Raw genomic sequence first — 26,297 nt, forward strand, 5'->3', positions numbered from 1 at the left:
TTGGAAAATAATTACAATGTAATTATTTTGATGCCAATAAACATCCAATAAATCAAAGATTTGTATAATTAAAAACGACGTTCACTGAATAATGTTGACATTGTCAGTAAGTGCGAGAGGGACACCAGCCCAAACAATGACCTCTCATGTGGACACACTTTTTGACCTAACTACACAATCTAGTTTAATAATTCTAAATCTATGATGAGTTCAGACGGGATATGTTCTGTAAAAAGTCGTATAAATTAAAATAATTAATTTTGTAAAGCTGAGTTTAGACATGCAAGTTATTGCTGCAAGTTTTGAGACAGAAGTATATGCTAGAAAGAGATGCAGATATTTGCCACTCACTCTTACCTATAGTTGCGTCTCAAAACTTGCAGCAATAACTTGCTGGTCTAAACTTAGCATAACGAGAACAACACACGGGCGCGCCATCTGTCCCAGCTGTGGTGCTTTACTCAGGCCACACGCTATAACCATACCGAGCGCATCGATCAGCCGCTTAGTTCCAACGCGCGCCAATAGATGGCGCTAAAGCTATATTGCGAAACGGGACAATGACGTCATCTTTTTCGTGCATGCTGCCCGTAGTAACGAGTTATTAGACGTTATCACGTCAAAAATTAACAGAACTCCTATATTCATATGATTACTGCTAGCAGTAATCCTATGAACCTATAGACAAATAGACTTTCTCATCGTTACTCAAATGAACTTAATTTGGATACCGCTGACAATAATCTAATTGACAGATTTAAGTGCTGGAGTAGAAAAATGTTCTATATATACCTACAAATAGTTATATAAGTTGCTAGGCAGAATGTAGGTTAAAAGCTAGGAAAAAAAGGATGCAAGAGCAAGCCCCATTGCAAGCCAACGAGTGCGAGCGAGCAAGATATAGCTGAACGTAGTGAACGTGCTCTTCCGCGCTGCACTAGCGCCACGGCAAAACATGGCAACATGCTGTGGTCTGTACCGTATGGTCGGTCGGTCGGCCGTGAGCTTCACTTATGGAGAACTTCACAGATGTCATATATACCATAGATCAAGCAAACGTATCTACTTAGCGTGTCAAATGAACTCAGTGAAATCTACTGAGTTGTCCGTCTTTACTCGCAGCTTGCAGCTTTCGGGCGTCAATTTTTGTAAGTTGAAGTCAACCAAAACATAAAAAATGCCTCGTTACGTGATATTCAATTGCAACAACACAAAAATTATGGTGTGTGTGTGGATTGAGTGAGCACCTTCCGAAAATAAAAAAAAATATGCTGATCATTTAGTAAAAGTTCTAAAACAATTGTAAAACGAATCTCTGAATTTGTAAAAAGATAAATCAAAAGATACAGCCATTAACATGTGCTCACTCAGTTCTCACAAACTACCAACGAAAACAGTGAATATATTCATTTAACATTTAATATTTATATACTAACATTTAGTAAAAAATAGGCCAACCTACCTCTATAAATATTAGATCACCTAGTGACGTATTAAATTTTTTACAAATAGTTTCTTATGCTCACTCAATCCACACACTTTTGAAAAGCCGAATTTTGATGAAAAACATAAGATTTAGACCGCTATTTATGTGTATAGTTTAGTAAAAGTGAAATGGGAATTTGTAAAATACAAAACGAACCACTAACGTGTCAGGTTTTTTTATAATAAATTTTTGTAAGTGCTCACTCAGTCCACACGTTTTAAGAAAGTTAAAAATGTAAATATCTTACGATTTGTAGCACCTAAGACACTCGAAAGTACTTCAACATTTAGTAAAAATTTTTACTAAATATCCACCATCTAATATTTTATATTCGTTGTCTGGTTTTAAAGATATTCAGACATAACTTTTTTCATACAAATGTATCAAGTAGGGTGACCACACTATGTCGGCTCCTGATTTTCCCCACCTTCCCATTGTCATATTGAGATTGGGGAGTTTCGTTCAATTTTGATAATAGTTTACCGGATTTGTAAGTGGGAGCGAGAAAAGAATAACTATTTCTCGCTCCCACTTACAAATCCGGTACGCTCATCTGTTAGCGCGATTAGATTACCAGGTTCTGGTTTCTTACTAGTGAAGTATTATATTCTTTGTTTCTTACCAATTATCATTCATGTCCTTTTTAATGCATGCATGTCGATATGGTTATTATCCTGACGTCGATAAAAATTACACAATACACATCATCACTAGGCCAAGAACATAACCTAAAAACAGTTTGCAGATGGATAATTAATATGGTATTAGTTTAATATTATCAAAATTGAACGAACGAAACTCCCCAATCTCAATATGACAATGGGAAGGTGGGGAAAATCAGGAGCCGACATAGTGTAGTCACCCTACTTGATACATTTGTATGAGGAAAGTTATGTCTGAATATCTTTAAAACCAGACAACGAATATAAAATATTAGATGGTGGATATTTAGTAAAAATTTTTACTAAATGTTGAAGTACTTTCGAGTGTCTTAGGTGCTACAAATCGTAAGATATTTACATTTTTAACTTTCTCAAAACGTGTGGACTGAGTGAGCACTTACAAAAATTTATTATAAAAAAACCTGACACGTTAGTGGTTCGTTTTGTATTTTACAAATTCCCATTTCACTTTTACTAAACTATACACATATAATAGCGGTCTAAATCTTATGTTTTTCATCAAAATTCGGCTTTTCAAAAGTGTGTGGATTGAGTGAGCATAAGAAACTATTTGTAAAAAATTTAATACGTCACTAGGTGATCTAATATTTATAGAGGTAGGTTGGCCTATTTTTTACTAAATGTTAGTATATAAATATTATATGTTAAATGAATATATTCACTGTTTTCGTTGGTAGTTTGTGAGAACTGAGTGAGCACATGTTAATGGCTGTATCTTTTGATTTATCTTTTTACAAATTCAGAGATTTGTTTTACAATTGTTTTAGAACTTTTACTAAATGATCAGCATATTTTTTTTTATTTTCGGAAGGTGCTCACTCAATCCACACACACACAAAATTATGAACAATCAAGAGCCTGAGACATATTTAAAATTACAGGCAAGAATCAACTTCAGTACAAAATTTGACACGCTCGGCCCCTATACAAATATATGAATTTGTTTCTTCTATCTAAATTAAGTTCTGTGGAGAACTTAATAATATCTAATATTAGCGCGCGATTTTAAAAATGTTAGGGCAAGCCCGGCTTTTGGGCTTATATGGCTGTACCGCCACTGGTTGGCGCTTCATTCAGTTGGTCGTCAGCCGTCAGAGAGGACGGTAGTGAAATATTTACGAAAATAATAAGTTTATCTATGTCAATAATAGTGTAGATTTTAGGAAATAAAATAACCTTGCAAATGTTTAATGTATTTCCTAAAAAAGATAAATGTTCTTATCAGAATATTCAAAAAATTGTTAATATTTCAAATAATTTAATTTTACTACGGGGTTATTATTTTTTAATCAAATTTTTCTGACAACGTCTATGACCTAGAATTTCCTAGACTTTTCCATTCCACGTCCATCTTTCATGAAGAGCCAATGCCAAGTGATTGGTTCGCCAATGTGTAAACAGCGGCTCTTATCTTGGCCAAGGGGTTTCACAAAGGGCTGGTGGAACCGTTGGCCATATGTGTACAGCGGCCATTACAATGGTGTATAACTGGCCAGTATCGATCAAATGACCATGGAGTATCTAACTTCTTTTGGCATGACCCTCGTACAGTGTTTTACTTACTACATTACGAGATCCTTCCTCCGCACACTGGCAGTGTTTCGACAATTGTACCCAGATTTCGGGTATGAACGGTCGGAGCGCTTCTACGCCTTCTGGTGTGCACGATTCGCACGAGATAATCTGAAAAAGCAACACTTTGTTAGTAAGTAATAATAGGACAGCATCCTGTTGAATCACAGACTCAGCGAATCAATACGCGTCGTGTTTAAATCTCAATTTTTAGTGAATATATTTTCTATTATGAAAGGAAGCTCAGATAAAAGTTCACAGGCCCCGTAGCCGAATGGTATTTCTGCGACGCGAAACGCCGCATAAATGTAGTCTGGCTCAGTAGCGTCAATACGCAAGAGCGATAGAGATAGATAGCTACGAAAGAGATATTATCGTGAGCGTTTGTGCATTCGGCTACGCACACTGGGCTAGCAAACGAGTGATTCAGTGATGAAATTTACAACACAAGGAGCGTTCAATGTGTACCTAGGAATTGAGTATTTACATACAAAAATGTAAAACTTTAGGTTTTTATGTCAACCAACCTCTCTCAGCGAGTGCAGTAATAAATATTGACGTTTCGGCTGCGCCTCTATCTCCCTGAGAATGAAAGGCAGGAACTCGGGCAGGTTGCCGACGGCCACCGACCCCAGAGCGTAGCTCGCTGCTGACTTCACTTCCTCTGATGACGGAGCGAAAGAGGCTAGGAGAACTTCCTTCAGATTTGGAATGGAGCTTAGATCTCTGTGGAAATGAAGATAAAGTTTAAAGACATCATAATATAATTGTTGACAATATATCCGGATCGTAACCTATATCATCTGTAGCTTCTGATACTATTTATCTCTCCCTGAATGATTACAAAGTAGATACTGGCAGGTGTCGGCTGATTTTAGAGACAGCGAGCAAAGCGAACATATGGTGCGCGTCCGAAGGTGGTTGCATTTAAACAGCCTTCTGTCACCTCAGCCGCCACTTAAACAGCGAGTAGTATTTTAATCGCGTATATATTAGTGATCAATATGAAACAGAACTCACAGATTTCAGCGACTGCGAGCAAAGCGAACATATGGTGCACGTCCGAAGGAAGTTGCCTAAACCTAAAACCTGCTCACTACGTCTATAGCGTCTGGGTCAGACGGCAGCTACTTCGATGACGAATTGAAGGTTATCCCCGCATATATCACAGCTAGTAAAACTCACAGATGTCGGCCGATTTCAGCGACGGCGAGCAGAGCGAACATGTGGTGCGCGTCCGAAGGAGGTTGTGTGGCGTCGCGCAGGAATCCACGCACTACGTCTATGGCGTCCGACCCGCCTTCTGTCACCACGGCTGCCACGCATTTTGCAAGCGAGTGGAATGCCTGTCAAAACATTTGAGATTCGATAAACATGTTAAAACACTGCAAAATGCTAATGCGAACTAAACATGAATTTGCCTTGTGCAATAACAACAGTTAATAATTAAGTTTCTAATGTTGGTAAGGTTGAACTAAGGTTCTCCGATAGTTTGTTTTTGTATTAAGAAAGGCTTAAGTAGTGCTCCGTCACAATGCAGAGCGGAGATAGCGCTATGAAACCGTTACAAGAGTATGGTGCTAGTAGGCCGCATGCGCGATAAAAGCGGACCAAGCGTACCTCGGCTTTCATCGCACCAAGCTGCCCAGGCAGGCAATTATGGTCGCGCGATAAATGATAAAACATCTGGCCGTCCCTATCGCACTTACTAATAGTGCGATAGGGACGGCCTGATATTTTATCGTCTATCGCGCGGCTATGCTACCCGTGCAGATATAGGTTGCGTGTGACGAAGCCATAAGTCCGTTTTCACATTATCCGATCCGATATCGGATGTCGGAAGGATTTCAATGAAAAAAATCTAAGATGGCGCCTGTAATGTATCGGTCCGACATCCAATATCGGATGGGATAATGTGAAAACACACTGACTAGAGTAAATATTCACCTGCTTGATATGGTGCGCGGTTGCGTTATGCTCATGCACGCGGTGCACGGGCGCCACAAGCAGCGCGAGAAGCTCTCGACGTGAGCATCCCGCCACGTCGGCTGATACCAGCGCGCTCAGCACGCCGAGCATAGCCTTTAGCGCTCCACCTACGCAAAAATATAGGTTATAATTAAATGGGCAGCCAATAGGGAACTTGACTGTAGATAAAATAATAGTATTTTATGCAACTGGTGGTTAAAAGAGGTCAAAAAAGGTGAGTGGCGTGGGTAACAATTTGAGGCGAAGCCGAAAATTGTTAATAAAGACGCCACGAGCATTTTTTGACTCAGTTAAACACCGTTGCATACAATACTTTTTCTACGACCAAGCACTTATTTTGAAAGAAAATTATAAATCAACAAATACCTACTTTCAGTCATCTTAGTTATCTAGTGGACCGCCTACCATTTTGAATATGCAGTTTGAGTGCAAACATGAAAATAAAACTGTCTATGGTATGGTTCTTTGAAGCCTGGCCACTAAGACGAATCGAGCCGAGTTGAATCGAGTTCTCATACATTTGAATGCGATTCGACGCGTCGCCAATGAACGCAGTAGAAAACGAAGGAGTCTCGACTCTGCGAATTGGTTTGTTAAGTTGGTAGCAATGTATTTACTGAACTGTAACAGCTATATCGTGCTACTTCTACTAAATGTTTTCAGGGTATAGACTAGATAGACTTGTCCTGACATCTTTTATGTAGGGTTTTTAAGTTCTATGCACGACCTTGTAACTCACGAATAATAGTACGGGAGTAGAAAAAATATTTTATACCATGCACGAAATCAAGCATCAGATAATTATAAGAAAAACATGGACAGAACTTATTTTTAAATCCAATTTCTATTTAATAAGGCAGGTAAAAATATATTAAGTAACTGAGTTGACAGTGGCGTCCACAGAACTAAATCAAGATAGAAGGAAAATGCTCGGCGATTAACAGCGAAACCGAGCATGTAACGTTTTGTGTCGAGCCTATGACGTCACGAGTGTACTTTAGTGATGGGAACGTTGTCGCCGCGTAACCTATTCGATCGATTGTGGAGGTTGCTTGCGGGATGCCCGCCGAAGTTAAAAATATCGGATGTTCATCTTCGTTGTGAAATGAAGTAAGTATATACCTGTATTCGTGTGATGACAAACAATTCACTAGTAGGTATATAATTTGCCTAAGGCCAGGAACAAAGATTTTAGTAGGTAGATATTAATACTAGTTAATATTTCGTAATATTTTTAAGAAAATCGACCATGTACTCACTTCATTATCCTCATGTTATTTGTTACAACTTTTAGTAATATGTATATCAATATAATTAACCATTAACACATTTTTAGAGTTATTTTTATTCATAATAAATATAGAGCGTATTATGTTTGTATTTGTTTTTCTGCCGACCACAAATTCAACGTTAATACCGTAACTGTAACCTATTTTAAAGTTAAATTTACTTTTCACTCGTACTTTATAAATGTATAGTTTCATAACAATATAAAAACATAATTATAATTTCCACTGCTTCGCAAAATCGATTTAAATCGAATAAGGAAATCGCAGCATACATGACGATATAGTTCCGTGGTGCACCACTATTCTTAAGTTCGACGTGAGTTCGACGGACAAAATAACAAATCTACCTTCACTTTGTCTCGACAGTTCACGGAATAAAAAAAACAGTGGAAATGGCATAAGCCTCGACTACTATCAGAACCGGTGTCGTCAACACGCACACTGTCGTAACGTTAACTACATAGACATACCGCACGTGATTGGTCGTAATATTTCATTATAATTTTAATAAGAACCAATGCCAGTTAGTACACTTTGAACCTTATGTGTACAACGTACTGTTTAGATTTGATTACATCAATTGTCAGTTATGATGTATTAAAACGAAAAATGATAATCGCATAGATAGTTCTGCCATCTAGCGTGGAGTAACCAAAGTAAAAAGCTCCGATAACAGAAAGTAGTTCGGCCACTCGACACTAGGTTGCAGCACTGTCTATGCGCGATTAGCGTAGAAAATAGTGATGTGTGTCGCGTGCAGAGCGGGTTATCGATAAAAAGGTAGATGATGAAGTATGTGCAGCGTAGGGCAAATAAAATTAATTTCGATGGAATAGAATAGAATACAATAGAATATATTTATTTGTAATAATTGTACATGGCGGATAATTACTTTATAATACGTTATTTTATGCATCATAAATGAATAATAAATATTAGGGTACCGCGATTGTTAACGTGAAAAGTTTGTGTTGTGGACCACCGCTATTAAGAAGGGGACAGTAACTATATTGCGAAGGCCGAAGGCCGAGCATCGCGTAGGGCCGAAGGTCCGGAGCGTCTCTGAGAGGTTCGCAAGTACCGTAGCGGCAGGCCGGAGGCCCGACGAGGAGCTTTGTAACCTAGCGAAGGCCGGAGGCCGAGCTCCGCAAATGGCCGAAGGCCCGGAGCGTCCCTGAGGCGCGCCGACGAACCGAGAAATTGGAGCTTAAACACGAATCAATAGTAAAAGTGGCTTAGAGAAGCGAAGCGGATCTTAAGATTTGTCGGATCCGGATATCCGGATATTTCGGATAAAACGGATCCGTGTTGAAATGGTCACTTTTTATAGGGGTTTCGTCAAATCAAATCAAAGCTGCTGTTACCGAAATAAAATAATTTAAACTCACAAAACGACATAAATATAGTTTATTATTGCTTCATTAACTTTTTAGACGAACTTTTAACATACAATTGTGTCGTTTAACTTGAAACTCGGGTAAATCGATTCGGTTTTAGGGATGATTATACAAAAAAAGCAGAATGGATGTACCCGAGTTTGAAGTTAAGCGACACAATTAATGTCACTCCCATTGTACAGTACAGCATATAACATTAAACAGTAGGCCAATATTTTTGTTTAACATACATAAGCTAATGCAGGGTAATTTAGTGTTGTTCACTAATACCTCCGTTTTACTGGGGCGTCTGTCTGTAACCACAGCCAATAAATACATCCATGCGAAATTGCAGATGTAGGAAAAAAGATAAAATAATATAATTTTATTGCGTTACACGTATTAGACGTGTAAAATATGTTACACATATTTAGTTATCATGTACCATTTTCAAATTGTTTTTCTGAACTTATGTGCAAAATGTCATTTGATATTTGTCAGTCGCTTTTCAGTGAAGCTCTAAGGCTGGCAGCGCACCTCCAATCCTTCTGGTGTTTTGGGTGTCCATAGGCGGAGTGATCGCTTACCATCAGGCGACCTGTCTGCTAGTTTGCCTCCCATCTTATTAAATACAAAAAAATGAATCTGGATTCAGCTTATAAAATAATTACGTATATAATTATATTAATTACTTCCATGATCTCTAATTCATCATTAAGCTGAAAAACATCCATGGCAATCTTTTCTGCTTTATAGAAAATTAATAATTTATCGTTATTCGAAATCGTTATTATCGAAAGCAGTTTTTTAAAAACAATGATTTACTGTTCATTTTATTTAGTTTGATAACATATCGTTTTATGGATTCATCGCATGGCGTAATGTACCAAACTTAACCTAGCTTGATATTCTGGAGTATTTGAATTAAATAAATGTAAATAAACTTTTTAGGCGACAAAATACAGGAAATAATTCATAAATTTCATTCGAAAATTCTTTCTGGCGTGGATAGATACCCATATTTAACGGATCCGTATTATCCGTTTTATCCTATGAGACCTCGGATCCGGATCTCAAATTCAACGGATATCCGGATAATACGGATATCCGGATATCCGGATCTCAAACCCTAAATCGAACATATGGTACTGGAATTCACTGGCATCCAATTCTGTCTCCCGGTAGCATCGATCCATTTTTCCTTTTGAAAAGGATCTTTAGGAAACCTAAAATAAGTGAAAAAGGATAAATATGATATCACCAAGTATTCTTTACTTATAGTTAACCGACGAACGGTTATACAGGGTGTAACAAAAATGGCGGCGATCCGTTCAAGAGCGTACTCAGTATCGTATTCTCATTTCTCATCAGGAAAAAGTAGGATAAAAATTTTCTTTCGCAAAAAATATTTTTATCTTTGTATGGAGATTTGACCGATTCGCGCGGCCCGGCTCATACAAAAGTGAAAATTTTTTTAGCGAAAAAAAACTTTTTATCTACTTTTTCCTGATAAGAATACGATATTGAGTACGCCCCCAAACGGATCACCACCATTTCTGTTACACTCTGTATGTACAATAAACCACATTATTACATAAATTAAATTTGTATAAACTTGAAAGCCACATAATTCAACTTACATTAATATCAAACACTGCACAAAAACAATGTCGATAACTTTATCGACATTATCGACAACACCCCGTGTCTATTTCTACGGGTCAACGGACGATCGAGTAGCGAATGTTCTAGTCTTTTGGCGACTTAGCTTTGCTTTTCGCTTAATGCGAATAGCGACTTTACTACATGATGATAGAGTTTATTTTTGTGAGGCTCATTAATAAAAAAGTGTCTCGCGTAAAATAAGTCACAAATCTATTAAAATAAAATTAAATAATGCTTACCGATGGTACGAAACGCCACCATGGGAGATATTTTTGGTGCTGCTTTTATTTTTACACTCCAAAACGGAGCAAGTGGGCATGTTCACTAGCTTTTTCCTTTTTTTTCTTTAAGTGCACAGACAAACGTCACTCGCGAGTCACTGCGTCGAACTACGGCCGAGTCGCGCGGAGTTATGCCCGACTGGGCTTAACTGTGGCACACGCGCCACGCCCCCTTTACACTTCTACTGTTTTTTCTGTTCTGTGCGACAGTTTGAATAGCCTATTTTTATATCGCTTGTTTTAAACGCACGCCAAGTCGGACTCGTCAAATTAAAGCCGCAATGGAAAACTAGTTTGACGGCCGTACGTCAGCTAATGTTTTGATGATAAAAATAGGAAAATCGTGTTTTTTATTTAATAAAAAATATTTTAGGACAAATGGTACTTACCGATGATAGGAAACACTTTGTTTAACACTCTTGCTTTTATTGGTGGTGTTTGAACAGTTAATTATCGAATACCGACCCATTTTGTATTTTTCACTGTATGTCACTCGCGGGCAGCGGTCGGGAGCAGACTGACTTGCGCGGCGAACAATGTCGCTCGCTATTTAACTTTTCCGCACGCGAAGTAGATACACTTTTTCCTTCTATCTTGATTTAGTTCTGTGGTGGCGTCACTCAATTCGATTTCATATAAATTCCATATTAGCAAGACGTTCAAATTCGTTTTGACAGTTCTTAAAAAGAAGCTGATTTGACTAGGAGGCAAGTAGCCTATTACGGAGGATTGAGTTCAAATGGCGGTGGCGGCTGCTTTCGCATTTCTGTAACTGCATTGCACTGCGTTTTACCGGCTCACTGTTGCATAGTAATTTTGTGGATCAAACCCTGCAGCATCGGCGACCTGGCCAGCGCGAGGATGTTGGATGTAAGCGCAGCGCGAACCAGTGCGCAGGCCTTGTGCTAGCACCCGTGTGGACACTACAGTGTACATGTGGCTCACCCTGCAGCAGCGGCGACTTGGCCAGCGCGAGGATGTTGGGCGTGAGCGCGGCGCGCGCGTCGGCGGTGAGCGCGGCCGGGCAGCGCAGGCACGCGCCGCGCACCAGCGCCAGCGCCGTCTGCGCGCAGTGCAGGTCCGCCTCGCACACCAGCGGCGGGACTTCCACCAGCACCTGCATGCGACAAGAGAAAAAAAAAAAAAAAAACTCAATAAAAAATACAATAACACAAAACTTTACGGCCGGTGCCGCGGCGGCCACGCGAGCATTGTCCGGCCGCGGCAAATCTGTATTTAGGCTCGCGATTCGCTTGTGGCACCATCTTAAACTATAGCCGCACGCAAGCGATCCAACGTTTGAAATATATAGACGTCCGTCCCGACTGCGCGCGAACAAAACACTGACACTGCTTTGCCGCGCGGCTGAAAACCGACAGAGAATGGTTCGTCGCGCGGCACGTTCGAGCGCGCCAATGATCGAGTTGGCATAGTTTGCCGCGGTATATCAAAACGCGTCTTTAGACTAGTTACAAATTTAAACTTGTCGGCGTTATAAAAATGGTGTTGCTTTCCGCTCTACCGTCAGCCATGCGCCGAGCGGCAGCCTAACTTGACGAAACGTTGAGTTGAAGATCGGCAGATATTAGGGAGACACTCTTACCCAAATGCAGTTTACCTTTCCAAGAAGTTCTATGCTGATATCGTTGCTGTAGTTTTGGACCAACGTGTCCAGTAGCACCAGTGTTGACAATTTCAGCGCCCTCTGGTTTTTCCTTAGGAAAGATCCCAAAATCGGCACAGCTTCAGACTGAAAGAAATTATATAAATTAGAGGTACTTTCTTCTTAGAGTTGTAATAAGTTACATCTTATCTTATGCTTACCAAGATAGGCCTCAAGTCGATTCTCAACGGAGAGGCAGCCACTTTCGTTAAAGCCTTCACAGTAGTGAGACGCGTAATTTCGTTGCGTAAACGTTCCAAGAATATTGGCAAACACACGGGAAGCTCATTCTGAAACAAACGGAAAACATTCATATAAATGATAGATGCGTAAGCAGCACACGGTAACATCTGTTCCCCACATAACTAGATACCGAATTGGGCCGCTAGCCGCATGCCGCGATACTCACGTAACACATTAAGGCAAGATGTGTCAAATGAGACTCTTCTGGAGAAGGCTCGACTGATGAATCCGCCATGTGACGTAACACTCATGGCTGACATGTATCAAATGAATAGAAATCTTACCTGTAAGTAGTCACCGAAATGGCAAAGCAGCTGGCCACATGTATACGTTCCTTGACTTCTTGGTCCATGTCCGTGACCCGAAGCCACACTAGGGTGCACTAGTTCATAGGCAGAATAAACTGTTGCAACTCTTCTGGTGGGGGTTCGATTGACCTAGGAACCTTACTAACCTGTAGGTAGTCACCAAAGTGGCAAAGCAGCTGGCCGCACGTAGCTATAGCGCGCTCCTTCACTTCTTGATCCATGTCCGTGGCCCGAAGCCTCACGAGTGTGCACTCGTACATGGGAAGGATGAACTGTTGCAACTCTTCTGGTGGAGGTTCGATGGTTGAGTCTTCGATGTGTTCAGCGGTTTCTATACAAATCAATGGACAAAGGTTAGATTCTAATGTTAAAGGTTAGGTTATGCAGTGTATGTGTATGGCTATGCTCCAGTGCCAAATGACTTGTTAAACTGTAAGTGGATTTTAGGGAACATGAGACAATACACATGAGACAGATCTAACATTTTGTGTCAACTGTTCGAAGGCTTTCATGAGCATTAACTCCTGGTTCGTACCGGACTCACCGAGCGGGCGCATGACCTTGACGAGCGTCTGCAGCACGCGCAGCGCCTCGGCCGTGACCTTGTAGAAGGGGTCGTGCACGCAGCCCAGCACGGCCGGCATGAGCGCCGCCACGTGCGCGCGCATGGCCGCTGGGGAGTGACCGCGGACGAGGCACACTATGAACACTAGGGTCTCGATCTTCATGGATGAGGCGGTGGTCTTGTCCCTGTCTTAACAAACGATTCATTCAAGTAAAAATCACAAGACCTGTCATCTCATCTATCATGGTTATTAGCCCGATTAGCCGGGTCCACACTGTCCTCTATTTTGAACAGCTAATCGAGGGCCGCCATCTTGCCGAACAAATTTGCTCGGGCGAGGCATACGTGCGCACAGCACATGAGCACGGGCGTTGTCCTCGCGAGGCGTGCGACCAGTGTGGGCCCGGCTATTGACACAGGTAATGAGAATACACTCAGTTGTTTTTATCAAAACGCGCGTCAAGGCAACAACAGCTATTCAAGGGTGTGTGAGTTGTGTAACATACGTGAGCGCCGGAGTGAGAGCGCGGATGACGCGGGCGGCATGTTCAGCGAGGCAGCCAGGAGCAGCGGCGAGAAGTTCCCGAAGGAGTGCCAATGCGCAACCTCGGGCGCGGACACTTCGGCCACGGATCACTCGCAGGGCACCGCGGACCACGCCGCTCACCTGCCAAATATAGACAATAACAATTGCCAATTTACAAAATTATCCACATAATTGGTGTTTTTTTCAGCCCTTAGCCATGAGTTGCAACTTGTATGGAAATTACACAACAACTGCAACATTGGCGCGTAGTTCCCACATAAAACAAACTTTAATGTTTTGTTCAACCCTAAATGTCTTACGGCCGATTTGACGGTTGGTCAGTATGTATACGATGCATTTGGCGTTGAATCAACGTGCTAAAAGAGCCCTTATGGCTTATTTGTCAAATAAATGTTATAATGGTATTTGTGCAGTTCCCATATAGTTGGAGTTACTTTGCAAACTGTTTCTATCAGCCCTTAGCCAATACTTACCCGTTGCAGCAGTAAGGCTTGCGGCGAGTTGTCAGCCGGTGTGATGGACTGCATCGCGGGCGGGGGGCGCGTGGCGCGCAACAAGGCTGTGTAGGCGCTCAGGATATCGCACTTCACGTTCTCTTCGCGTTCTAAACGAACAAAACCAATGTCAACTTATTATTTAACAAAATAAAATATTAATTGAATGATTATTTATTGCTTTAGCAAAATAAAACCTCTAAAGTATGAGAAAAATATTTTAGTTTCTTTATCTGTACTTGCTTATGTTTTAATGACTCTTGTTCACTCACTATACTGCACTGCACTTCCTACCTTTTGTAAATAAACACTTTCTTGACAACTTAAAACTATAGTTAAGAATCCAGAGGTAGAGGACAAATTTTAGCAATGGGTCTGCGAACAGTACCATTTTTTAATTTCAACGTGACTACTCGTGTCAAACCATCTCTACCAGGATGCTTATCTACAATACGACCTAACAACCACTTTCCGGGAGGGAGTCTTTCATCTTGGACCAAAACTACTGTTCCAATATCAGGATCAGGATTAGTCACGGTCCATTTATAACGGTTTTGTAGTGTTGTTAAATACTCAGAACTCCAACGAGTCCAAAGCGATTGTAACATCCTTTGGAGCAATTGCCAACGATCTAGACGAGATACGGGCACAGTTGTGAGACTTGCTTCCGGAACAGTGATAGGAGCTTCGCCTATAAGAAAATGTCCCGGTGTAATTGGAGAAGCATCATCAATCGAATTGCTGATGGGAGTTAAAGGCCGCGAATTAACACAGGACTCCACTTGAGTCAACAGTGTGGCATACTCTTCAAAGGTCAAAAGAGTCTGCCCGATGACACGCTTCAGATGTGACTTTATCGACTTCACGCCGGCTTCCCAGAGTCCACCAAAATGTGGTGAGCCAGGAGGAATAAAGTGCCATGTGGTTTGATCATTTGCCAAAACCTCAGATATTTCTCCAACTACTTCTGAGTTCCGATTCCTAAACATAGTGTCGAGCTCTTTAGAGGCTCCAACGAAATTGGTACCACAGTCGCTCCACAGATCACTACAATGACCGCGTCTAGAAGTGAAACGACGAAAAGCAGCAATAAAAGCAGCCGAGGACAAGTCACTCACAAGTTCTAAGTGAATGGCCTTAGTCACGGTGCACACAAACAAGGCAATGTAGGCTTTACATGTACGTTGACATCTACCAGGGTACAATTTTAACTGTACTGGACCAGCAAAATCCACTCCACTTTTGCGGAAGGGCTTATCTGGCGTTACACGACACGCAGGTAACTGACCCATCAATTGGTTGATCGGTGTTGCAGACTGTTTGAAACAAGGAATACATTTATGAATAACCTTCCTAACTAAATTCTTAGCACGATTATCCAATATTTGCTACGAATTCCGTTCAGAGTCAGTGTAGGACCTCCGTGCAAACAATGAATATGAGCATCATTTACAACTAAAGAAGCGAAATGACATTTCGAAGTTAGAACGACAGGTGATTTTGTATCAAAGTGTACATTAGCATTACGTATACGTCCGGTAACTCGAATAATGCCATTTGTATCAATAAATGGGACAAGTGAGGTCAAAACATCAGATTTCGGAAGCATTTGGCCTTTTCTCAGCATATATAACTCTTCCTGAAACCAAAATTCCTGAGAGAGTCGAATGCAAACTTTGGTGGCATATCTCAATTCAGTAACTGTAAGATGCTGAGGAAAAGTCTCCGACACTGTCTGATTATGTTTTGCATCAACATGTGCTTTACACAGTTTTACAAACCGTAACAGGTACGCTGTAACGCGAATCAATTTAGTGAGAGTAGAAAATCTAGCCAAATATGTAAGTCGGTCATCACTCTCATTCGATACACCAGCTTTAAGTGCTACTATCTTACTATCATTTCCTTTCGAATTTTCTTTAGCTTCGAGTTGTGTTGTTGGGATGTCGAGAGAGAGCGAACGACAATCATCAAAATCATTCATTTGGTGAAGTATAGTAGGTCCGCGCCACCACAATTCACAGTCTTTAAAAAGATCGGGACGAATGCCACGCGACGCAACGTCTGCTGGGTTATCAGCCGATTTGATGTGGTGCCACCGGCCACTACTTACATTATTAATAGTCTCAGTGACTCGATTGGCTACGTACGTTTTCCAAGTGCTAGGGTTTCTTCGAAGCCACGCTAAGACAATCATCGAATCTGTCCACGCAAAGACAGAGTCCTCTGGCAATTTAAGACTGTGCTGAACGTCTTTGAGTAACTTCGAGAGCAGTACCGCGCCACACAGCTCCAATCGTGCGACTGATACTTGTTTCACAGGTGCCACCTTTGTTTTAGCAATGATAAGTGACACGTGGATTCCGTGGGGCGTGATTACTCGCAAGTAAACAACAGCGGCGTAAGCTAAACAAGAGGCATCACTGAACCCATGAATTTCCACTCTTTCCTTGCCGTCAAATTGTGTGTGAACCCAACGATCTAAATACAAGGTCGGCATGTGACAGAGCTGGTCTCTGTAGTTTGACCACTCTGTGGCAAGTTCGAGAGGAAGTTCATCAGTCCAACCTATACCACTCAACCAAAGTTTTTGCAAAAACATTTTTGCAGTGATAATCACAGGCCCTAAGAAACCTAAAGGGTCATATGATCTAGCAATGTCCGACAGTACTGACGTTTTGGTAAAGCGTTCTGTGGGTTCTGAAATATCTATCTTAAGTTCGAAAACATCTCGATGTGAGTTCCATTTGATACCCAAAGCTTTGATGGTATCATCAAGCTTGATCTCGATACTTGGTTGATTAGTTTTTTCTGAGTTTGGTATATTCTTCAAGACGTCAGGACTGTTGGATGCCCATTTGTGCATTTCAAATTTACCTTTAGCCATAGCTTGTGTGATACGACTCTGTAACTTAGTGGCTTGTTCCACGTCATTCGCACCAGTGAGTAAGTCATCCATATAAAAGTCGTTGCTTATGACTTCAACTAAGTCTGGGAATTTCTCTTTTTCATCTTGTGCAAGCTGTTTCAGTGTGCGAATAGCGAGGAACGGAGCACATGATGTACCGTACGTCACAGTCAACAAACGCTTCTCGACAATTTCATCTTGTGGGGATGCACGCCACAATATGCGCTGATAGTCTACATCTTCTTTAGCGACGAGTATTTGGCGGTACATTTGCTTTACATCAGCAAGCAAACAAATCTTGTGAGTACGCCAACGAACTATGAGATCTCGTAAGTCTTGCAGTAGTGGTGGTCCGATTAGTAACTCGTCGTTCAGAGATGAGCCATCTGAGGGCTGTGCTGTTCCATCAAAGACCACGCGAAGCTTGGTTGTGGTGCTGGACTCTCTTATCACAGCATGATGTGGGAGATGGTAGACTTTGTGAGCTGGCTTATGTTGTGGGTCTACATCTTCTAAGTGATTCAGCTTCTGATACTGATCAATGAAGTCGGCATAATCTTTTTGGAATTTAGGCTTGTTTGCAAATCTCTTCTCCATGTGCATCAGTCTCTGTAGTGCGATTTGTCGAGAGTTGCCTAAGTTCTTCTCATGATCATCTTTAAACGGTAAACGTACGACGTAACGACCATCTTCTTGTCTAGAGTGAGTTTCTTTATAGTGTTCTTCACATTGTGTCTCAAGATGTGTCATCGGTTTTTCATGTGGCTTGTACTCTTCAGTCTCCCAGAATTTGCGGAGGAGTTGATCTACCTCGACGAGTGCGTGGTGAGCTACTATATTGTGAGGTGGTAGATTACTTCGTGATTCTGATGCTCCAGAGACAAACCATCCGAGTTTCGAGTTTTGTGCTATAAGTTTGTCATCGTTGTATTTCTGTAGTCCATCTAGCAGAATAAATGTATAGACCTCAGCGCCCAGTAGAACATCAATAGGTCCCGGTGATTGCATGTGAGGATCCGCTAGTTGCAATTGGGAGAGGGCAGGCCATTGTGAGATGTCAAACACCTTTGAGGGTAACCATCCATTAATCTTCGAGAGTACGTGAGCGCTAACTTGCATTACATAGTGAGTGTCTATTGGTGAGTGAATCTCTAAGTTAACGACATGTCTTGGCTGTGAAGATTGGTGCTCTAAACCGGTGATATTAGCTGGCTGTAAAGTCTTCTTCAGACGCAGCAGTTGCACAGCAGACTCTGTAATGAAAGTCCCTTCTGAGCCTTGGTCAATAAGGGCTCTGAGTTGTACGAGAGAACCACTGCTATCCTTCAGATATATCTGTGTTGTGGCTAGTATCACTTGTTTGCCTTTTTGTGAAACCTTCAGACTTGTGAGTTGCTTAGTTTGTGCGTCATCAGGTTCTGTGGGTGTCTCCATTGTGACTGTATTCGCAGCTAAACTCTGGTGGTGCAATAGCGTATGGTGTTTGCGATTACAGGTTCTACACGTTGTGGCTTGTCTACAGTTCCGTATGGAATGTCCTTTGACAAGGCAATTGAAGCATAAGTTGTTGTTCTTTACAAAATCTTTGCGTTGGTCTATTTCTAGTTGTGAAAATTCAGTGCAGTGACAGATGTAGTGACTTTTCTTACAATAAGTGCATTCCGTATCAACTTCAGTGGTGAAAGATCTCACACTCTTTACTTTAGGTGCAGTAGCTGATTGTTGAAATGTGATCTCTTTTTTCTCTTTCTTTTGTGCCGCTTGTACCATTTCCATTGCTCTGAATCGTCCCTCTAAGTATGATGTGAGCTTGTTAAAAGTGGGTAACTCTGTTGATGACCCAAGTGATTGCTCCCAAGCTTTGTGAGTTTCACTATCTAACTTGGATACTACAATATGCACGATGATCGAATCCCAAGTAGTTGTGTCAATCTTCAAGTTCGCTAGACTACTGAGACACTGGTTTGTAGTATCAAGAAGATCCTTGAGGCCTTTTGAGCATTCGTTAGTGAGTTTCTTCTGACTGAGCAGGCGATTCAGTACGGTATTAGCTATCACTCTATCGATGTTGTAGCGGCAAACTAAGGCGTTCCAAGCCTTCCCATAGTTGGCAGCTGTGAGTTCGAAATGACGGACGACTTGTTCTGCTTCACCCTTCAAGCTTGACCTCAAGTAATGATGCTTGTGTACGTCACTCAGACCCGGCTCATTGTGTACCATCGACATAAACAAATCCTTGAAGTGCATCCAATCTTGGTAATCACCAGAAAACGAAGGAAGGTTTATTGGCGGGAGTTTACTCTTCGTGACAACTTGGGGTTGAGCTGCCTGAGGCACTTGAGGTGAGGCACTATCTTGGGTTGTGACAGGTTCCGTCAGTTCCAACAAACTAGTCTTGAACTCCATATAGAAATCTTCCACATTGTTATAGAGCGCTTTCAATTCCTTTTTCTCTTCGGCGTCTTCTGAAGACTTGAGGAAATCTCGGTGTTCAGTAAGGAATTGATTCCAATACTCTTCAAGCGACTCTATGCGTATCTTCAAGTAACTCTGTGAATAACGCGTTGACGAAGTTTTCTTGTGGTTAGTGTAAAGCCTTTTAATCTGACTAAACAGTTCTTCTTGTGATGCTATGTTAGCCATTGTTGTTTAAAATTTGCTAAGTGTTTGACAGAATCCAAAGTCTTTTGTATTCTAAGTTAATTTTGAACACAATTTTTCAAAGTTATTTTTCACCCGAAATTACGCTAAGTCCAATAATTCACAAAATCGACTAAGTCCAAATTTCAGCAAATTTTTCTAAGTGTTTAATTCCCACGGTTTTTTGACTAAGTGTTTTTTCGACGGATTTTTTCTAAGTCCTAAATTCACTCGAAATTGCACTAAGTCTTTTTTCACGCGAAATATTCTAAGTCTATGTTACCGCGAAAATTAACTAAGTTTTTGACACTTCACTTTTATTTCCACTGTCACTGTACTCACGATTATCCAGATTCCGAAGGACCAATGTTCACTCACTATACTGCACTGCACTTCCTACCTTTTGTAAATAAACACTTTCTTGACAACTTAAAACTCGTTTATTCCATAATCAAACTAGCTACTTATAGTATTGCAGAAAAATCTTAATAGCGTGAGGCAGCTTTTATATGACAGTTTATGAAGGACAAGTCGTCCTTGGGGACCGATAATGTTAAATGTAATATTATACTTATTATACGTTCAAATGTCCCACTAGATGTCGCTGATAAGCTGTCATATAAAAGCTGCCTCACGCTATTAAGATTTTTCTGCAATACTATAAGTAGCTAGTTTGATTATGGAATAAACGAGTTTTAAGTTGTCAAGAAAGTGTTTATTTACAAAAGGTAGGAAGTGCAGTGCAGTATAGTGAGTGAACACTCTAATGACACTATTTTTATTATAGCTAGCTTTATTTGACGTTCATATGCGCATTGTAATATGCCTACTTGAAAAATAAATATTTCATTTTCATTTCATTTTCATTTTCATTATAATAAATAAATTATAATTATTAAAATGTTTTTAAACATTATACGCACCTTTGAACCTAGCGATCAAAGCGGGTGACACTGTCTGGTACATCTCAGACAGCAGCTCGTGTCGAGTTGAAATGACGGACTCAAGGCACTTGGCTGCCGCGCGTCTGACCTGAGAATGAGATGAATGATAGGCAAAAAAAGCACAATCAACTCGACAAAGATACTGAGTACTGAGCGTTCAGATTAGTTTGAAAAAATACACAGATGTATTTAAATCTAAGAAACAGATGGTAACTGTTTCTCTCTCATTTTGACATATTATATGAGTTTGTAAGACATTTCATGAACTTGTAATACACAATCAGGCGAGTGAGTAGCCACCCTACCTCCCACGATCGTCATCAGAATATTCCTCAGAATATGACTCGGGATCCGCGTCGGGCGTCAGTGCTTCATCAGCCATTCCTCACCCTCTCCACCGCCTTCTAGAGGATCTTAATAATAATAATACATTTACACATAGTTATACATTTAGTCTGTGCTACAAGCTTTGTACATACCTTCCAGGACATATCATCATCGTCAGAATATTCCTCAGAGTCAGACTCGGGATCAGCGTCCGGGGCAGCTGTTTCATCCTCCATTTCTTCGTCTTCGCCGCCGCCACCTTCTTCGGAGTCTTCGTAATTGTAGTTCGGGTCGTATGTGATCATCTTGAGGCATAGTTCGATGATCTGGAGGCAAAGTTCGTGATTATAAGTGAATATTTCTGTTTGGTAGTTATTTTGAATATGTGACGCGAGGATATGATGATGTGAAGGAGAAAATAATTGGTGTGGAGTTTCTCTATCAGACAGAAAGGTTCTAAATTAAATTCTTTTTGTTGCCCGCAAATTTAGGAATAAATATCGCTTGGAAGAAACAAATTAATACGAATACGTATTAATCGATGTAGGGAACAAATCAAATTATATTTTTATTAAATATTTTTTGATTTGTTTTTTTTTTGTTTTTTTATTTGTGTTGGTCAAAGGCGCCTAGCCTTCAGAGATACCATACACTAGAGAAATTTCGTCGGGTACCTCGACGGTCGAGGTGGTGTAGCGGTTTATCACATCAGCCGCGATAGCTGGATTCCCGGCTGCGCCACCAGTGGGCCTGATCGCTTTTTTTTTAGTGTATGGTATCTATTTCAGTTTATAACGAATACGTACTGACGGAATATGAGGCTGCACTTCCTTAGGACACTTGAGCATGAACGCCTCCAGGGCTTGGAGGCAGTGCTCGCGGAGCTCTTCATCTGCATCGTTGGAATGCTCGAGCACCTGCGTCTAATAGCTGCACCACACTGTCAGACTGAAGGACTTACTGTTGGGATATGTGGTTGCACTTCCTTAGGGCACTTGAGCACGAACGCCTCCAGGGCTTGAAGGCAGTGCTCGCGGAGCTCTTCATCTGCATCGTTGGAATGCTCGAGCACCTGCGTCTAATAGCTGCACCACACTGTCAGACTGAACTACTTACTGTTGGGATATGTGGTTGCACTTCCTTAGGGCACTTGAGCACGAACGCCTCCAGGGCTTGAAGGCAGTGCTCGCGGAGCTCTTCATCTGCATCGTTGGAATGCTCGAGCACCTGCGGCGCAACCCGCCAGAGTTGCTCGCCAAAGCGGTGACCTGCTTGACGACTGAAAGTACACATTTACATTAGCAGATAAATTACACAAATCCATAGTATAATATTATAAATGGGAAAGTGTGTGAGTCTGTTTGTTTGTCCGTCTTTCACGGCAAAACAGAGCGACGAAATGACGTTATTTTTTAAGTGGAGATAGTTGAAGGGATGGAGAGTGTCATAATAGGCTATTTTTTGTCTCTTTCGCTAACCGTCAATGTGCGCTAACATAGATTTTGAATCTACAAACACGAAGGGCATAGCATAATCTCTGCGCCTGGTTTGCGTGTCTATCGTGAGTACAAACGCGATAATCGAGCGTGTGTGCATAATGCACTCTAAACCAAAGTCACCATTAGAATGTATGGAAGCAATGCATTATTACTTATTAGATTAGAATAGGTATTTCAATTCGATTCAAAATATCCTTATTCATGTAGGCCTAATTACAAGCTCTTATGTATAGTTAATTACATATATATTATGATCTTAATCTAACCTAATTATCAGAGCAATTTATTGTTGTAATTATTGTTCATAATAATATTGAAGTCTTTTCGCAAGTGAAAACCAAATTGTTTTCAATTTACAATCTATGTCATTCTGTGTATTTCGTAGTTGGAGTCTTCTTTGTTAGCAATAAATGGTACTAAAATATTCCTATAAATTTTCAGCATTTATTAATAAAATAACACACAAAAATTAACAAAATGTTTATATAAAAATGAGGTTAGTAAAGTATATACTCTTACCACACAGAGGCAATACACTGAATATGAGTACGGCTGACACTGGACGATGTGGATGAACCCAAGCCCTCCAGAAGGTGATCAATGAGCTTGTTATAGAGAGCAGCGTTGCATGACATCACCAGATGGGACAGTGCTACTATGGTGCGCTTACGGACGGCCTGGAACCAATGGATATCAAATGAATGGGTTATCTAAGAGTTAAGGCTCCATCACATTGATGCAGTAGTGGGGCAGAAGAAGGCAGAATCCCTAAATTGTTCTGTAGCACTTGTCATTTGTTTCGCTGCCACATCAATATTGCAGTGTGTTGCAGATTTAGGGGGGAAGAAAGTTATGAAAATGTGAAATATTGTAAGAGGTGGAGCTTAAAGTTAAAAGTTAAAAAAAGTTACTGTGTTTACAGTCACTGGCAATCACACCATACAAATACAAAAAGAAGGCTGCATAAATATCTGACATGCTCTTGTGGCTCTTAGAAATAAGATTGTGTCTGATGTGTTTTAATCAATCTAAACTAAATAAGATAATATTTGTTAATTTTATTTACCTGACGTGGAGATGCCAGCTGAGGAAGCAAAGAGTTCAACAGCACTGGGTGGAATGAAATCAACAACCCACCAAATCTGCTCAAAAGATCAGCCAAAATATCAAGAGCTTCCAATTGAACTGACACATCTTCTTGCTGAAAATATAAAAGTAGCAAGTTTAATTATTGAGACAATATAAAATAGAAGTCAGTAACTAAAAGTAGAGAAGTGTCAAAGAGTTCCAATGTGGAAGGCTGGTTACAATAGTAGACAACTTCAAAATATTTTCAAATTTTTCAACCAAAAAGTTAACAAAACATAAACTAGTCCCTTAAAAAGGGTTTCAGATTATAAGCAAGTTCAAAGTCATATTGGCAAAAATATTAATATTCCTCTGCAACTCTACATTAATATTTTTAGGGTTCCGTACCTCAAAAGGAAAAAACGGAACCCTTATAGGATCACTTTGTTGTCCGTCTGTCCGTCCGTCTGTCAAGACCCTTTTTCTCAGGAACGCGTGGAGGTATGAAGCTGAAATTTATATCAATTACTCAGGTCTACTGTCCCTTGAAGCTGTGAAAAAATCAAGCTTCTAAGCCAACGCAATCAAAAGATACAGCCGTTTATGCCGCAAATTTTCGACACTTGCAAGGGAATCAAAACCTACAGGGTGCTTCCCGTGAACTCAGAATCTTGAAATTTGGTACGAAGCAACGTCTTATAGCATAGATAAAGGAAAAATTACGAAAACCATAAATTTTTAGTTACATCACATAATATATTTTTTTTTAATAATTTTAACCACTGAACCTGCGAGGGGAACAATTACCGCAGGAAACCTGTATAAGATACCTTGGTCTACACATGGATAGAAGACTAACATGGGCCAACCACATCAAAACAAAAAGAAAAGAAGCAGACCTTCATTATAAGCGCCTTTACTGGTTAATAGGCAGACAATCAGCTCTTACACTAACAAATAAAATGCTAATCTATAAATGCATTATAAAACCGATATGGACATACGGCATAGAACTCTGGGGAACGGCCAGTAACTCAAACCTCGAAATCCTACAAAGGTTTCAGAACAATGTCCTGAGGGCTGTGACATGTGCACCGTGGTTTGCAAAGAATACAGAAATACATGAGTACATAAAAATGCCAACTATAAAAGAGGAGGTCAACAGATATTGTATCAAGTACAAAGAACGTCTGAAAAAACATACAAACCAACTTGCGAGGGACCTGGTGAACACTAACGACAACCCGAGCAGGCTTAAAAGATGGGAGATACTGCGTCTGGACCAGAGGCACTAGAAGATAAAATTCTAGGAACATCATGAGAGAGTGTTTAATGGAATACTTCTCCAACTTATAATATATACACAAAAAATCTGATTATGGCTAAGCATAGCCGATGGCAGATAAAAGAAGAAAAAAAAAAAAAAAAAAAAAAAAAAAAAAAAAAATAATTTTAACCTTACTACCCATTTCCTCATAATGAACGAACTTTGTAAACCTTGCAGGTTTGTACGGAACCCTCGGTGCGCGAGTCCGACTCGCACTTGGCCGGTTTTTTTAATAGTATTTAGACATACACAATAAATCAGGCCCAGAATTGAAGACTTATGAATACAGGGCAGTGTAAATATTTTCACACCTGATTTTGAACTTATAAATAAATTTCTGAATCTGAATCTGAATCTGAACTTAATTTCAAATTAATATGGTTTCAGTAGCATAATTTCTAAAAGGATTATGCTTTATAAAGGGTTTACTTGAATCATAACAATGTTAAACAATCCGTGACATAGTTTATGTTGTCTTAGCTAACTGTACTGAATTGTATCACTGTATCAAAAAATTCAACATTATTTAAATAATCATAGTTTAACATAGCATAATGGTAAAATACCTTCTCGATTGCACTGCTCAACCTGCCAGTTATTTTCTTGCACACATTAGCAGCCAGTGTGTTAGAGCCCAGAGGCAGTTCTGATATCACAGTCTTGAGACCAATGCTGCTGATGTCTCGCAGTTGTTCAGTATCCGATAACATGTTGGCACACAGTGTCTCTACTATGCCTTCCACATGATATTCTTTTACTTTATTGACAAGCGGACCAAGACTGAAAATGTTAAGACAGAAATGATAAATAACTTATTATGATTCTAATACAATTCTTATAATTTTAGGAAAACATACAAATAAAAATAAACAAACATATATAAACAATAGTATAGGTTTTATAGGTTATCGATTTAAGACTTACCATTTAACAGCTAAATTCTGAACTTCGCCGTTTTTATCTTCTAGCAAACGAAGCAGCATCTTCACAACTTTTCTTTCCGAATCATCATCCAGTTTGATGCTGTCCTTTTGCAGTTCAGTCATCAAATCATTTGTAGCCATAAACCGGAAATCTTTGTCGTTAGACGTCATCTAGAGGTCGAAATATAAATCAATTAACTGTCTTCAGGATATAATAATAATCATTTAGTATGTTTTTCAAGGAACACCGGCTTACCTTCTCGAGAAGACTCGCAATTTGATAAGATACAATAGCCATTTTGACAAGTTTGCGGCTCCTCCAACAGAAAATTTAACAACTCCAGCAAACCGACTACTAACAAAAAATTATAATTTTCACACAACACACGCGAGGAAGGAACATTTGAACATTTACTCAAAGCAGTCGCAAACCACCGAAAATAAAAAAGATTCCGCCTGGTGATGCTCCAATGGCCAATGAAAATGAACAGAATAAAAAT

At 40.3% G+C, this 26,297-nt stretch overlaps 1 protein-coding gene across 3 annotated transcripts in view; it reads right to left on the bottom strand.

The window, feature by feature from the left end:
* The window catches only part of LOC125225306 (cullin-associated NEDD8-dissociated protein 1), a 39,776-nt gene extending 13,487 nt beyond the window's left edge, over positions 1-26,289 (bottom strand). The window contains exons 1-20 of one of the 3 annotated variants that reach the window (XM_048128951.1): positions 26,054-26,289; positions 25,799-25,968; positions 25,441-25,654; positions 23,546-23,680; positions 22,999-23,156; positions 22,208-22,259; positions 21,942-22,052; positions 21,133-21,306; positions 20,633-20,741; positions 14,141-14,271; positions 13,627-13,787; positions 13,100-13,305; positions 12,702-12,886; positions 12,166-12,294; positions 11,960-12,091; positions 11,287-11,458; positions 5,689-5,837; positions 4,927-5,087; positions 4,269-4,467; positions 3,733-3,852 (exon numbers count right to left, since the gene is read on the bottom strand). In XM_048128951.1, the coding sequence (XP_047984908.1) occupies positions 3,733-3,852; positions 4,269-4,467; positions 4,927-5,087; positions 5,689-5,837; positions 11,287-11,458; positions 11,960-12,091; positions 12,166-12,294; positions 12,702-12,886; positions 13,100-13,305; positions 13,627-13,787; positions 14,141-14,271; positions 20,633-20,741; positions 21,133-21,306; positions 21,942-22,052; positions 22,208-22,259; positions 22,999-23,156; positions 23,546-23,680; positions 25,441-25,654; positions 25,799-25,968; positions 26,054-26,095 (2,910 nt within the window). In that variant the 5' untranslated portion in view covers positions 26,096-26,289. Of the gene's footprint in view, positions 1-3,732; positions 3,853-4,268; positions 4,468-4,926; positions 5,088-5,688; positions 5,838-11,286; positions 11,459-11,959; positions 12,092-12,165; positions 12,295-12,701; positions 12,887-13,090; positions 13,306-13,626; positions 13,788-14,140; positions 14,272-20,632; positions 20,742-21,132; positions 21,307-21,941; positions 22,053-22,096; positions 22,260-22,998; positions 23,157-23,545; positions 23,681-25,440; positions 25,655-25,798; positions 25,969-26,053 lie in introns of all 3 variants that reach the window. The other 2 variants (XM_048128950.1, XM_048128953.1) reach the window with 2 other exon arrangements.
* Positions 26,290-26,297: the final 8 nt, after the last annotated feature.

Source organism: Leguminivora glycinivorella, chromosome 4 (assembly GCF_023078275.1).
Source record: "Leguminivora glycinivorella isolate SPB_JAAS2020 chromosome 4, LegGlyc_1.1, whole genome shotgun sequence".
Classification (NCBI taxonomy): domain Eukaryota; kingdom Metazoa; phylum Arthropoda; class Insecta; order Lepidoptera; family Tortricidae; genus Leguminivora; species Leguminivora glycinivorella.